Below are 15,470 nucleotides of genomic sequence, written 5' to 3' on the forward strand. Positions count from 1 at the left end.
ATGGAGGAAGGAAGGAACGCTGATAATTTAAGGAGACAGAGAGAGATGCAGGATGAAGAGGGAGAAGCGAAACAGAAATGTTTGAATTGTTTAAGAAGTGGACAGATCCCAAAGCTGTGGGGTCATGAGCATTTAAACACCGCAACTGGCTCTCCCTGCACATACACACTCGCATAGAGCAGTCCAAAATATGATGCAACACAAGTGCCTTGGGTGGATTACATTGCAGGGTTTATTGTAACACTCTATCTATGTCCATTTGTACTTTGACTGACCAGCAGATGATTCAGCTGCAGCTTGTATCAGTGCCTATAAAATCTATAAAACTAGACACTTAAACACAACATTCACTTTAAAATTGTGATACTGTAGGTTGTTTTTAACATTGTACAAAACTATATCTGCTATGTTTCAGTAAGGGTGAAAAGCAGGACAAAACAGGAAGACAAACATATCAGCATGTAATTGGTTGAAAATTGGTTATAGAGGAAGTATAGTAGTACAAATGAAGCCAGCCTTCATTACCTCTGCCAAGGAGATAAACATTTCAGTGCCATTTGTCTGTTTGTCTCTTATTTCTTTTTGTCAGCAGGATTATGGAAAAACTAATGAAACGTGGTGGAAGGGTGTAGCATAGGCCAAGGAAGAACACTTTCATTCTTTTTCATGAACAAGCAATAATATTGACCAAATGCAATTACCTGAGCAGTGGCTGTCATATTGGTAAAGTGTTAGCGATCGGTAGGGATTCCTGTAACAGTCAGTAGACTGTAGAGGGTCAGTAAGGATTTGTGCATCCTCAAGGGGCAAATTGCCCTGAATTAAACATTTCAGACTGTGTGTTGTGTGCAGAGTCCCACTCCCAAAGCAGGAAAGATGTGCTCATCTGTGAAATTTACCATCATTTGTTCAATTATAGCACTTTGTGGGGAAATTTATGGGAATTAGACAAAATTTTAAGCTGTCAAAAATAATGTTGAGATTGGTTGAATTTAGTCCTAGTAATTACTGTGATCACAGCATGAATCCTCTGATTGACAATCCCTCTCATTACATTTACAGGATAAGTCAGCAGCTTCTAATAAGACTAGCCCCATATACAGCTTCATGAAAACCAGTGTGAATATTTAAATAGAAACGTGATGTATGTATGCTTGAGGGAAACTAGGAAGGGCATAGGAGCAGTAGGCTGCTTCTTTAATCAAGTGAGTAGTGTTGACCCACAAGGTCAGTAATATGACATACTAGGAGGAACCGTACATGTCGTAGATGCAAATTATGTAAATATCACATTCCCGCACTATTCCTGCATTGGTCATATTATCTGAATATACATTACAATAAATAAGAAAAAGTTAAACTCAAAATTAAAACTTCAAAATGCAAACTTTCTTGGTTTGAGTTGAAATAAAACAAAACATATTGAGCTTTATCTTTTACTGGCAAGGGAACACTCAAGGGTACATTCTGATATTTCCACACACAAATTTATAACTCCCACAGTAGCAATGCACAAGGATCAACAGAAAATGTACAGAGACCAGGTCACCTCTGACCAATCTTTCTTTCTTCTGCTGGATTCACATCATGTCTATATTATGGCAGAATTTACCAGTCCTTGGGGTTAATATATTTAACAGACTGTGTGTGTCGGTGACTCTATGTGTGTGTGCGTGAGAGGATGGGTGCTGTAATTTACTTTTGAAGGAATGGGTTCTGCAATCTTTTGCAGGGTTCTGTTGGGATTTGGTCGTTTGGCTGAAAATGGGGAGAGACAGACAGCGAGTGTCAGATCCTGACATCAAACAGCGAGATGTTGAAGGAAAGGGGGGGGGGGGCACCCAAGGGGGACCTCACACAGAGATGCTCGCAGTCAGATACACACGCACGCACCATGTATGCCTACACACACGCATGCTCTACAGCGCAAAACACATACATTTTAGTATGCTTACATGCACACACACACACACACACACACACACCCAGAAACACTTCATGAGGGAGCAATAGAGACAGGCAAAGAACAGTATAAATACAAACTTCCCTTTCAAAGACCAGCGTAAGAGTCATTTCCATCAACCTTGCATTGCATTGGTTACAATACTAAAAAAATAAACATCATTTGTGTTGTCGTATATTCTGTTTATTTCCCATCTCCACTGTAGTTGTCATTTCTTCATGCCTGCATATGTCAGACTGTCGAGTGACAGAAGGCATGACAAAGCAAGGAAAATCATGAATAGATAATAAAATGCTTTAACACAGGTGCTGCAGTGGAATAACTAGTTGAGTCAGCAGTCCTTTATGTGCCTTTTAGCTTTTTTTCTTTTACATATATACAGTTTTTAAATTCTGATTCTTCAAATCTATCCACAGAACAAACTGTAAAGTACAGTATGTGAGGAAAATTAAAAACACTGGCAAATTGATTAATTAACCGGTTGTAGATGTCCAAGTTTAATTAGTGGTGTACTGCTGATCCTGATGATCCCAAGAGAAATTCAAATTGTGTTGCCTTTCAAGCTGTTGCTGTGCAGATGCATTAACCTGGCATCCATTTGCTGGCAGTGGTGAGAAAATACTTGGCTTTGGGATTTTGGAGCTCTGTCAGACTCGGTGTCAGGAAGCATTCGGGCCTGAATCACGAATAAAACGTCTGATCAACAAGGAGTTTTGGAGTAGTACCATGAAGTCATTGGAGTATCTGAATGTTGTTGCTCATTAAAGGTGCAGTACATAGAAATTGGCCACCTGCTCCAAATAAATAGCATTTCACCTCCTCCTCCCTTAATAAACCCTGCAATGTTGTCAAAAATACATAGCTGTCACCTCATCTGATTCAATGTTCACACACCATTTGTCCTTTTACAACACAAGGCTGCACAACAAAATGAAAGTTTTAGCCCCTCGATGCCACACACACACAGTGCATACTGTAAATACAGATAATTGCATTTAGAAAAGCACAGGATCAGATACAAAATAAAAGCAAAATATACAGCTATTTATATACATATATAGACACCCATGTACACCCTATTTGAGGTGCAATTGCATCTAGATGGATGTGAATAGCAGCAACAGGTTGGTGGTTGTAAGGTTTTTTAAGCAGCGATTGTCAGGCCGGCTGTTCTTAATATATATATTTTAAAGTAATATTGTGACCAACTCTAATACATTCTAGAAGTGGTGTATGCTTCTTTTTTTTTTAGGCCTCTAAAATAGCATATTATTAGTAGTTTAGGTTTTATTGGTAGGTTTATAGTGCTCAAACAAAACCCTAGTCAGCAGCACTAAACAAAAAAAGCACATTGGTACATTGTAAATTACTTTATATGGCAACTGTAGAATACACTAAAACAAATAATAACAAAGTTTAACAAATAAAGCTTTACATTTTCTGTAGCTGTGGATACAAACAGCAACCCATGAAACCAACTGTAAGCTACATGGAATATCCAGTCAAGGAAAGTTTGATCAATGTTGACTTGTGTGTCATAGTTGGCTGCGGATTAACTATAAACATTGCATGTCTCAATTATCAGTACCACATATTTTTTCTCCATAATTAGCAGTAATTAACATGATAATGTGGCACCACACGTACAGTATTTCTGTGAACGCTCATGTCTGCATCATTAAGAAAATTATCAAGGTATGTTGATTTTGTAAGGCAAAGAGCTCTGGTGACATGTCCTTCACTACAAAGTTGAATTTCAAAACAGGGTTGAATTAGAAGAGTCTGTTCTAAACAAAACCATAATCAAAAGACATATTAAATATGAGACCACAGATATTTTCACTTAAATGAAGTCACCAAATAAAGGCCTTTTTTTTTTTTGCCTTGATGTGGCCTTTTGGTAATTTGATTAGAATTACAAAATAAGGTTGGGACTGTGTGGTGCAACAGAGTATTACTGTGAGAAAGTGTAATTTCCAGCTCAATTTCTGTCAAAATTGCATGTCAGCCATCCATGACAGAAGAGCAAACATACAATTTATCCCATGTTTCGTGTTTTTTTTTTTTTTTTTAGGGGATAAAGAGAGACAGACAGACAGAGAGAGACAGAACACCCTAACAATATGCATTACAATGAAAACTGTATGCATAACTCAAAGTTTGACATAAGAATACTGCTAACCTTATACACATCTGCACGTCAATAAGATCAACACTAACAAACTGTCGCAGAGCAAACAGAGATGTAACAACAAACGCCCTATGTACACTTTTATGACACACACACACACACACACACAAAACCCTTCAACCAGTATGGATTAGATGAAGGAAAAAATGTCTCTAAGTGCTGTTTTGTAGAAGGTAATGAGGCACTTGTGGACAACAGTGTCCACACTTGGGCCCAATTAAGCTGTACTGACACAAAGTTAAAATATTATGGTGGAGAGTCCTGTGTCAAAGCTTTTTGTTTCTTTTTTTTTCAAGAGTTGGAAAAATGTGTGTGATGGGCGTGTGGAGAAATGCAAGTTGGGGATTTAACAAGCTCTGAATAAAAAGCATCTTCAGAGCGGAAGACCAAAAAGATACAGAAGTAACTTTTTCATGCATATGAATTAAAAAAAACACCTACCCCTCTCACCTTTAAGTCATTTTAAGAAAAAAATAGTTTCTAACTATTACCCTTCTTAAGCGCCACAGTCTGGGGTTTGAATTTACTGACTGACTGTAATTGGTGTATCTTCTATCAAGTTATTACTTTCCACTGTTGCCATGAACTGATTGTTTTAAGGTTATTCTAAAACACACAAACTGTGAACACTTTTCTTCACTAGCAGTTTTAAGTGAGGTTGGGTGTACTTAAGCAGCAGGATTCAATGTAAAGAAGCATTTTATTTAGCCTGTAGTGTCTAATATAATGAACAAACGCAGGTTGGTATCTTAAACTTAAAAATATAGGACACATCTCTGAGAGTTCGATGTTTATATATTTCAGAATAAAGATACTTAATTGTGAGTTCTCTCCTGTAAGAAATATTTTTGTAGCTTGTCATTTGATGCATTTCCCTTTTTAATGTGGAGCAAAAAAGGGATCTTACATCAGTATTTTGAGAGGAAAGTAATCACTAAAATTTTATAAAATTGTAAAACTGGTGTGACTAAATGTAAAGACTTCAGTTCTTAGCAGTCTGTTGTTGTCTTTTATTCGGCTGAATGGCTAAATAGTTGACGTACCATTAAAATATCATTTATCGCCACCTACTGGTCTGGCATGGTTGTTTGAGCGTTTCTGTGTTCTCGTATAAATGGAGATATTTTGCAAAATGTCATGTGGTCGGAGTGTCTTCCTAAAATGGAGAGGGAAAAGATCTGTTTAGAAAAGCATTCATATACATGTGAACAAGGCCTGTGTGCTGAGCGTCAGATAAATGAATTGTAAAGAGAACTCAGTCTGAGGCAAATAAAAAAAAAAAAGAGGTGGAGAACGAAGATGTTTTATGTTTTTTCCTCTCAGTGCAGTGGAAGCATGTTTTCATCCAGCACAACTTTGAAGTTTTATTGATTCTGGCATGAAGAGCTGTAGATCAAAAAGTAGGCATTATGTTTGAAACCTCTTAAGCATTCTTTGTGATCTGGTCTGAGCATGTGATCGAACACAACTCCAGCTAACCTTGAAGACATAAGCTGAGCTAACCGTTATCAAGCTAGCCAACCAGTAACATAGCAGTGCTGGTCAGTCACATTTCTCTATTTTTCTCCGTACCAGCCTTTTACTCTGGGGACTGTCTGTCAAAAATGAGCATTTAATGTATTTGTTCACTGTTATATTTAATCTGCTTATTAAGAAACACCATGAAACTAAGACTGATGTTAAAAGAAATCAGAAAAAATAACAGTGACCCTAATTTTTAATATCCAGAAGTGGTAAAAACTAGTTCAGTCATGCTCCCATTTTTAAAATAAATAATTAAAATAAATCTCCTCACCCACCCGTAGCTCAGATGATTAAAACGATGAGTGGTCCCATGGCGCAAGCGGACAGAAACAGGAGGTGTCAGTTAGGCACACACAGAGACGAACACACATACACACACACAAACACACACACACACACACACACACACACACAAGAGTTTTTGACACTAAACGGCAATGTGAAGTTAGTTTAAGACCCTCTGGCTGTCTGTAAAGTCACCTAGCTTGTAAAATGGTTCGGTTTGGACGGGAACCGATCAAGGTCACTTAAACACAAACACATCATCAAGGCACGGACGGTAGCATGTTAAATGAGCTGAGCTGAGTCCAGAGAAAAAAAGAGTAATGGTAACTGAGAAAGGAAGCTAGGAAGGCAAAAGGATAAAAATCAGAAAGAGTTTAGAAAGACTAAAATAGAATGAGGCGATATATAGAGAAGGATATTAAAAAAGGATGAGGACAGGAAAACATTCCAGAGAGAGATACAAGGTGTTTGTTGTAGTTCTGCTTAATCGAAGAAGTGCGGGCAGAGATGGATGGATAGTAAGGAAAGGATGGAGACATGGAAAGATGCTGTGGGAATGAAGGATGCCATGCACAATGCTTTGTCAATCCCCAATCTCTTCCTCTTTCTGACCGTTGGCTGACTCAGGACATAAAACAAAGCCGCCAGCAGTCATTTATTTCAAATGGGAGCCGGGAGACGAAAGGAGAGCAGAGTTACGTTTGGATCTCAGTGACTCCATAACATCAGAGAGTTGAGCATGAGGTCAAGTTTTACAGTTGTTTATGCTTTAAATACTTCATTGGAAATGCCACACTGTGCACAGTGATGCCAACTAATGACAACAGGCTCAGCCACTTGGCAACACACAACACAGACCTGGTTGCTGGGTTGAACACACAGTGAGGTTTGATGCGGTGTTAATTTGAATATGTGTGAGCTTCAAGTGCAAGTGTCCTGTGGGAAAATGTTCCAGTCTATCAGTGTTGCAGGACTTTGTTCCTCAGTTCAGTCACTGTCCTTCTGCTCTGCTTTGTCATCACTGTGTCTGTCTGTTCAACGCTCTTTCTCTTTGTTTCTCTTTGTCTTGTCAACTTCCACTTCCTGTCAGCCGATGTCTGTTCTCCCAAGTGTTCCTTTTTCTTGGTCCTTGTTTGCCTGCTGCCTTTCTTACTTTCCTCTTCTTTATTCTCTCTCCCACTTACCCATGACGTCTTTCATATTCACACCATCTGTCTCTCTCTCTCTCTCCACTCATCTTGTGTGGGAGCAGGCTTTCTCTGCTGTTGGCCATGTTTCTGGCCAGAGGTCTTTGATTTCGCCACCCTTTTCTCACTCTGTGGTGCATATGAAAGGAGTTGCAATAATCAGAGCAGCAGTGTAATGACTTAGAATGTTTCGTGTCTTGGTTCATCAAAACATGAGAAGCTGGCATTTGTATATGTGTGTGTGTGTGTGTGTATGTTTCTGTTCTTATAACCCAGGCATAATCTGATCTGATGAAGGATGTGATCGTCTGTGCTTGCACGTAAAATTCAGACTACTTAAAGTGTGTCTTAATAAATGCCCCACAACTTCATTTCAAAAGCAGTTGTTACAGCTACATTGTGACACCACTGTCTTATTTAGACAGCGATTTTAAACCCTTTGACAGCTGAAAGTGTTGGTTAAAGGTCCATGATACCGTTTTATTTTAAGAGGATGAGGAGTGCACAGAATGTGCAGAGGACAAAAAAACTCCATGACGATACATAGGTGAGTGAAAATTGCAATGCTTGCAGAAGATAGGCCTATGCTTCTGATGCAGTGTTCAAAAGCTGTACACTCTACGTTCTTCACAGTATTTATAGACACAGCCAAGCCAACCCAGAATCCATCAGCTGTCATCGCTCGCTGTCACGCTTCAGCTGTCTGCTGTGACGAGAAGACTTCCCCCTCTACACTTAACTCATTGACGGGTGGCCTTACTATCAAGTAAACTTAGGATCACCCATATCTCCCGGGAATTGCATTCTTATGTATTCTTTGTATTCTTATGAATTGTATTTGGCTTCAGGGCTGTAAGTCCTGTTTTTTACATGCTGTTGCTTGAAAACAGCCCCCTCTGTCTGAGTGGTGAGGGATCATCAAAGTGGCTTCAACCATGCTGTGGCTCAATCTTAATCTGCATTAAACTTCTTTTACAGCTGATGCAGCTGTTTGTGACCTGCTGGGTCTGAGGGGACCAAAGATCTTTGTGATCATTGAGAAACAGTACGTTGACAATAAAATGTAATCTAAGCAGCATTATTTTTTGTAAATATGCTCAAAATGAGGTAAAGTTTTCCTGTGAAAATAACACGGATATCGGTGAGGTTTTGCTAAAAATGATTGTAATCAACATTGTAATAAGGTCTGCAACAACAGTGGATCTATGCTTAAAGCACTAAGTGAAAAATAACAAGGTGTCCAGTAAGCAAAAAATCCTTAGAACACCAAATAAAATGAGCTCCCTAGAGAGTTGCCCAATAAAACTACTCCTGCGTAATCAGCACAGTCAGCTTGGCCAATATTATTCACTGACACTGACCAACTGACTAAAAGTAAGCGCCACTCTAAGCCAAGTATTTGTCCACAGAATCTAGAGTACGTTTTTCCGTCTTTCTATTCTTCCACTTTCTCTCTTCCTTTTCTCTCCCCAGGTGTTAAAAGCACATCAGTCGTCACTCTACCCCTCTGTTCCTCTTTCTGAATCTTTTCCTATCACGGACCAGAGAATCTCCGTCTGTAAATGTTTTAAACCTTAAGGGAGCTCAGTGTTTGCAGCCATCCATAACTAATCGTCTACTTTCTGAGTGTGACTTTTGGGATAATAGAGCGTTCCCCCGATACACACATTTTTAGTCATTATCGGCTGTGCACAGCAAGGTGGAGGAGGACAGTGTCAGTCTTTGGTGTGTGTGTCTTTGTGTATATAACAGCTGGAAGTCTTAACTTTGGACCAAAGGCCAGATGTAATGGAAGCGGTTATCGGCAGACTTGCTGCTGTTTTGATAAGAGCAAGTTCACTGCTGGAGGGAATCTCTCTTTTCACTGTTATTCTGCCTTTTTTTCTCTTTAGGGTCATTCCATTTTCACTCTTTTCAATCTTTTTGCTCCATCTTGATTTCATTCCCATCTCTCTACTACTGAAAACAGTCTCCATCTGTTCCTCTCTGATACAGCCACTCACTGATCTCTGTATCACTGCAATTCAACTGAGTGCAATTTGTTGGCAGAAAATATGAGAAAGAAACAATATGGCAAAGTACAAATCTGATCCACTAATTTTCTCCTGTGTGTCTCTCTCACAGTCTTTTTTTCTCTTGTTTAATTGTTGATCCTTCTCAAACAACTGCAAAATTCAGTTCTTTGTTAGTGTGCATGTATGTGTGTTTGTGTGTGCAAGGTAAAAATCAACAGACGGGATCGGAGTATAAATTGCTATCAGAGCTAGGGAAGCTATTGGCCGAGTGTTTACCGCTGCTATAAGAATGCCGTCTCTGGAAAAAACAATGAAAGCGTGACTGTGTGACTAATTTCTATGTAAGAGCTTATACATACTGTTTGCCTGAATTCATGTTGGCCTGTATGTTTAAATGAAAGGCCTATATTTAGTGAAGGCAAAATGTATATGTGTTTGTGTGCATGTGTGTGTGTTTGCTTGCCTCCAGTTTATTGGCTGGTTACTCCCCTTCTCCCTTTGGCTACTGTCAATGTTACCAACTTACACCTTCAGGCAGGTGTGTGTGTTCTTCCTCCTCTACATTTGTGAGGACCAATTTGACTCTGAGACCCTGAGAGTGGGGATATTTAGGGAAAGTGTGGCTTCTTCAAAAGCCTGTTTAAGGGTTAAGACGAGTGTTGAGTTAAAAGTACGTTCAGGTCATGGATATGGAAAAGGCTAGGTTTTAGCATCTTATGTTGATGGGCCAGTCTTCATAAGTGAAGAAGAGAAATCCAAATATGACCGCGCCCACCATTACGCTACTCTTAATCTTATAATCTATAACCTTGCGGGGCAGCTGGATTCGCAGGATCACCATCATGAAAAAATCAAGGCACGCGTTTGTGGCAGAACCCCAATGGTTCAGACAGTGTAAGCTATGGGTGGGGTTGAGATGTGAGGACAGTGAGAATCACCCGCTCATTTGAAAACAACATTGCATTTCGTCAATGAAAGAGGAGCAAAGAACGGCACTTCTTCCAACTGGCTTAGGAATGATTTACAACTCCATTACATGGTTCCGTGATCTGATTGGTTGAAGTTAGCCTGTGTTAAATGGTGATGGACAGATGGTTCATCCAAACACCTGCCAGGTATTTTATGAACATGCCTACCTCTTAAGAAACAGTTTCTACAGATGAGTTCTCAGATGGTTCTGTGGAAGAAACCATCTGGCACGTCAGGTTAGATAATCGAAGGACCAAGAGGAGCAATTCTATTTAAAGTATTAGTTCATTTGATTTGTTGTATGTTTGTTGAATACTTAAATCCTATTTTCCAGTGGCTTCTTTCTGAGCTCTGTGTTAGGTGGTGTGGTCAGGTTTTGTACCAGGGGAGCACATGGCTGCTACCTGAGAATCCTGAGGTCGTATCCTCTTTATTTTTAATGTCCATTTCCAAATTCCAAATTTTCATAAATGACCTAATATGTTCTCAAAAGAAGGATGTTTACAGCATTTGCAGCCTACAGTTCTGAATGTAATTACCAAATTAAAAATAAATGAGAACTGAGCACAGGCTACCTGATACTTTTGTACCAACTTCTGTGTTGGTCTCGTATTATTAAGTCCTGAAGACATGCCAGCACCTGGTGTTTGAATGAAAATGAAGTCAACAATGTTGGATGAAACATTAAGTAAACTGCAGCTCTTTTTATTCTGTTGTACTTTCTCCTCCTTGTCAGGCTGGAGCTGCCAGCACTGCCTCAATCAGTGTGTCTGTGCACTCTGTGACAATGAAGTTGGCCACTCACTGTTGTCTTTCTCTCGCTCTCTTTCTCACTTCATCAGTGTCTCCACGAGTCATATTCCTCTTCTCTTTTCCTCACTTGCCACATCCCATAACATACATATTTTCTTCTTCTTCTTCTTTCTTGCTTCTCTCTCCATGCATTCGCTTCCAGGCTTCGTCTTTCCATTTCTGTTATTTTCCATATTTCCATCCATCTCACCCCTCCTTCTTCTATCTGTCTCTCTTGATATACCACAGACAGTGCTGGCCTGATGAGCCCTGTGTCTTGAGAGCTTGTCAGCCATGTCAGGTCTGTCCTCCTCCAAACTACTCTCTGAAACTCACTAAGGACCTGCGGACTAGTGCTCAGTCCACTGCAGTGTGTATATGTGTGTCTGCCTGACTGTCTTCTTGTTTCATTATAACTGTCCTCTGACTTATGTGCTAGAATGGATGTGGTCTAGTAAAGTAGTCTAATTTAGTAGGGTCTACCTAACAATTTTGACTGTCTGCCTACGGTATGTGTCATCATATCTGTCCTTCAGTCCACTGACTGTATACTGTTTCACTAGTGCCTGCCATATAGCCCACTGTACAGTTTCTGTCTGCCTGCCTATCTGTTTGACAATGCAGCTGCAGTCATCCAACTCACTCTCAACAGAACAAATGCAGAACTGCACTGATTTTGAAAGGTAACTATAGATCACCGACAGCTCTGTCTCTGAAAAATAAAGTTTTCTATACCTGCAGGGTCTCATATGGGCCAAATTTCACCCTTAAACATGTCTGAAAGTCAATTTAGTGTAATTTCTGGCTCTATCAACTTACCTGGTGCAATAAACCACACCCATCTGCTGTTTCTGGCTGCCAAAAATGCTATGAACCATTTCACAGTCTTAGAAAATGAGACAAGCTCTGCAGCACACAGGCAATTAAACAACTTCATTGGAACCATCATTTCATATACCATTTGATCTACCTGCCCGTGTGCCACTGTAGCTGTCCCAGCGCAAAATTTTCTTCTAATTTTGCTCATGTTAGTCCATCCCTTACTACCTGTTGTCCCCCCTCTTCACATCTGTCCTCATCCTCTTTCCCTTGTCAGACACATTCTGTGGTTGGACGATTACACAGACCATCTCAGACAGCTTGAAATGTGATAAATGACTCTCTATTTCTATTTCTCTCTCTGTCTGTCTTCTCCTAGATGTATATCCAAACTACCACCCTGACCATCTCTCTCAGCCTGTCTGCCTCTGTGTCACTGGGAATGCTCTACATGCCCAAGGTCTACATCATCCTCTTCCACCCTGAGCAGAACGTACCCAAACGAAAACGCAGCTTCAAGGTGAGCTTGAGTATGTGCAGTGAAATACTTACAACTCATATGTTAAATTTCCATATCTTAATTGGTTACGTTATGTGGAATTACATTAAACTAAGGAGGAAGCCAGCACTCGAGTAGACTGGACACCATGCTAATAGTCTTCATTTCCAATCGATGGATTTTTAAATGTGAATGCATGGTGATACAGGCAATTGTGACAGCTGCCACCATGTCAGGGAAACTGTCCCAGAAGGGAGGAGACCGGCCCAATGGAGAGGTGAAGACCGAACTATGTGAGAGCATGGAGACCAACAGTGAGTAAGAGAACACCAAAGTTTTATGATTATACATATAATAAACTATATACAATTGTATCATCAGACCCATCTTTACCAGAGAAATCCATATAAAGCTTAAATACATGCAGAGCCATCAAGGCTTAAGTATGTGAGAGCTAGCAGATCAATCCAGTGATGGATAAGTTGAATTAAGGTTTAATGATAAGTTTAAAAATTGCATGTACTGCTATATATAATTATGTCTATAATCAGCGGTACGTGGACGTTAGGTAAGGTTAGAAACTATGAATCATATTACTTAAAGAGGAGCGAGTTAAATGAAAAAACATGACTCATAAGTTTGAGCACATGGACTTTTCATTATAGATTATAAAAACATATAATATGCATACACAACAATACACATTCACAATAGAGGTTAAAAAAGAATAGTATTGTATGTTGTGATCCAGTCTAACAGATGTTTATATGGGGTTATTTAGTCTTCCATTCAAATAATCTTATTCTCCTAGCACGTTGGTAATACATTTATATTGACACTTTAATAGTGTGCTATGATGGAATAGCATCACACAAACAAATTAGAAAAACACAAAAATATTGTCCCTTGTGTGCACTTATGCTTAGGTGTACAGTTTGCATGAAGCTTTTGTTTCTAATGAAGTAAACGTTTAATTTCAATTTGAAGATTAATTTCACGCCTGACTTTTGGCAAAACAGCTGCAACAGTGACAGTTTTTAAATAGCATGGTGCGTTCTCTCCGAGCTCTGACAGTGAAGCACAAAATAGAGCATCCAATTGAAAACTCTATTCTGTGTGGAGCTGGTTCTCCAGTGTGAGCAATCTGCAGATGAAATGACAGCAGTGTGTGTGACTGTGAATGCTAGCCTTAGTGTATGTGCGTGTATGTTTTTGTATGAGTCTCCATCAGTCTATAAATGTAAGTGGATTTGTGCGTCCTTTAGTGTGTGTGTGTGTGTGTGTGTGTGTGTTTTGCTCAATAGCTGTGTTTGCAAGTGGGGATTGTACACGTCTTCATCTATAATCACATAAACACATGTATGTCTCAGTCCTGCTGTGCATGTGTTTCAGTGCAGTTTCTGAATACTATATGTAGATGTATAGGTTTTCGGATCTGTGAAAGCAAACCATGTTTTCCTGTCAGCACTTTATAAGCGGCAATGAAGTAAGCAGGTCATGGTTCATTCATTTAGTCAATAGATAAACTGCTTAGACATCTCCTTACATGCTTTTCTTTCCAAGTAATAATTTATTCATACAAGGGTGATGGGCAGAAAGCAAATTTAAAAGTCTAATTTTTGGCCCCTGACACTTTGCTTGAGTGCCCTCAGATCAATAAAAAGCATTGGACATTTTTCTTTATGCACTAACACTTACGTCTTTGATAGATAAATGTTTTCATCAAGGAGCTTTTTCAATTATTCCAGCCATGTGATGGCAAAACACAAGTGAAAGACATAACAAAAAAAAAAAGAAAGAGTAATATGAAAGCGAAATCTGAATATAACAGTGGTGCTGTTAGAGGCCTGTTGTCGCTGCAAAAACACTGACATTTACCATGGAATGCTTGAGGGGACACAGGACATAATGGGTTTGACAAAAAGCCCCAACGACTCAGGTAGACTGTCGATTTGACAGTGTTACGTGACCATCTATAGCAAAATCTGTTCTCAACTGCTCTTTCTTTTGTTTCTTTTCCTTTTCCTCTTCTATTTCTCCATCCTGCATCCTGTTTCATTCTCTCTTTCCCCATTTCACTCCGTTTCTCATTCTCATCATCACACCATTATTTGCTTTTTCTTCTCCCTTATTTTCATCATCTTCTTCCATTTTGTCCATCTTCTACCCTTTACCCTACCCTTTATTCACGCAGCTTCATCAACTAAGACGACATATGTCAGCTACAGCAATCATGCCATTTGAAGGGACCACAGAAGAAGAAGAAAGGGGATTGGACAGGAGAGGGGGCGTGTCTTGGGGCAGTGCCAAGCGAAAGAAGGAGCCGTCGTTCTTAGCCGATTGGCCGAAGAACTGGCGGACAGACCGAGCGCCCAATGGAATCTAAGCATGAGACATTTTGTATTGTTCCGCATCAAACCACAGAGAGGTGGGACCACATAAACAGCCAGTCAGTGTGCCTGCTTTCCCGCTGCTCACAGCTTATTGGTCCTACCATGAACTTACCTGTTTTAAAAAAAAAAAAAAAAGAGACAACATGAAAAAAGTGACATACCATAGGACACTGTGGTGGACAGAGTAACTATTAAAACCTAAAAAAAAAGAATAAAAAAAATAATGAAAATGAAAAGAAAAAGAAAAATACTCTCAGAAACCATGTAGACATTATATCTAAAAGGGCAAAGATGGGGCTGGGAAAGAGATTTAACAGATTACATTTTAAAAGATATTTAAAAAAGAGAAATGTAAGAGAAAATCTATGAGACTCAAACATGTTTGTTGTTATTCTCTACTTGTAAGTATTTTTGTGGTTGTGACGATTTTTTCATTCTTGTCTCACCGTTGTCTGATGGATCGCCCTTGCTTAATGAGATGAGTGTGTTTCCCCCTGCTGTCTTGGCTAACCGGGTTGTAGCCTTGGGTTGTGAACCTGTAAAATGCCATGGTTGAAGCATGCCAGTTTTTATACAAAAAGGAGATTTATTTATAATAAAGGAATGTTTTGCAAATGTGTAGATTGGTGGTTGTTTGTACGTTTGTAGTTTTGAGGGTGATACGTTTTCAGGTTCTGCCTTAAATGATCTGAAGATAAATGGACGGATGACAGGACTTCGTTACAGATGTTGGCAATGCATCATTAGCAACATTAGCATTCACACACAAATCAAATCACACAAAAACAAATCATATGCATTACACAGATTTAGATATGGAGTTGGTTAGCTAT

General features: G+C 39.4%; 1 protein-coding gene across 1 annotated transcript in view; it reads left to right on the forward strand.

Moving 5' to 3' along the window:
* The window catches only part of grm8a (glutamate receptor, metabotropic 8a), a 207,718-nt gene extending 193,230 nt beyond the window's left edge, over positions 1–14,488 (forward strand). Inside the window, exons 11-13 of the mRNA XM_070853529.1 lie at positions 12,125–12,265; positions 12,453–12,558; positions 14,439–14,488. Of these exons, the coding sequence (XP_070709630.1) occupies positions 12,125–12,265; positions 12,453–12,558; positions 14,439–14,488 (297 nt within the window). The remainder of the gene's footprint in view (positions 1–12,124; positions 12,266–12,452; positions 12,559–14,438) is intronic.
* Positions 14,489–15,470: the final 982 nt, after the last annotated feature.

This window comes from Pempheris klunzingeri, chromosome 22 (assembly GCF_042242105.1).
Source record: "Pempheris klunzingeri isolate RE-2024b chromosome 22, fPemKlu1.hap1, whole genome shotgun sequence".
Lineage (NCBI taxonomy): Eukaryota > Metazoa > Chordata > Actinopteri > Acropomatiformes > Pempheridae > Pempheris > Pempheris klunzingeri.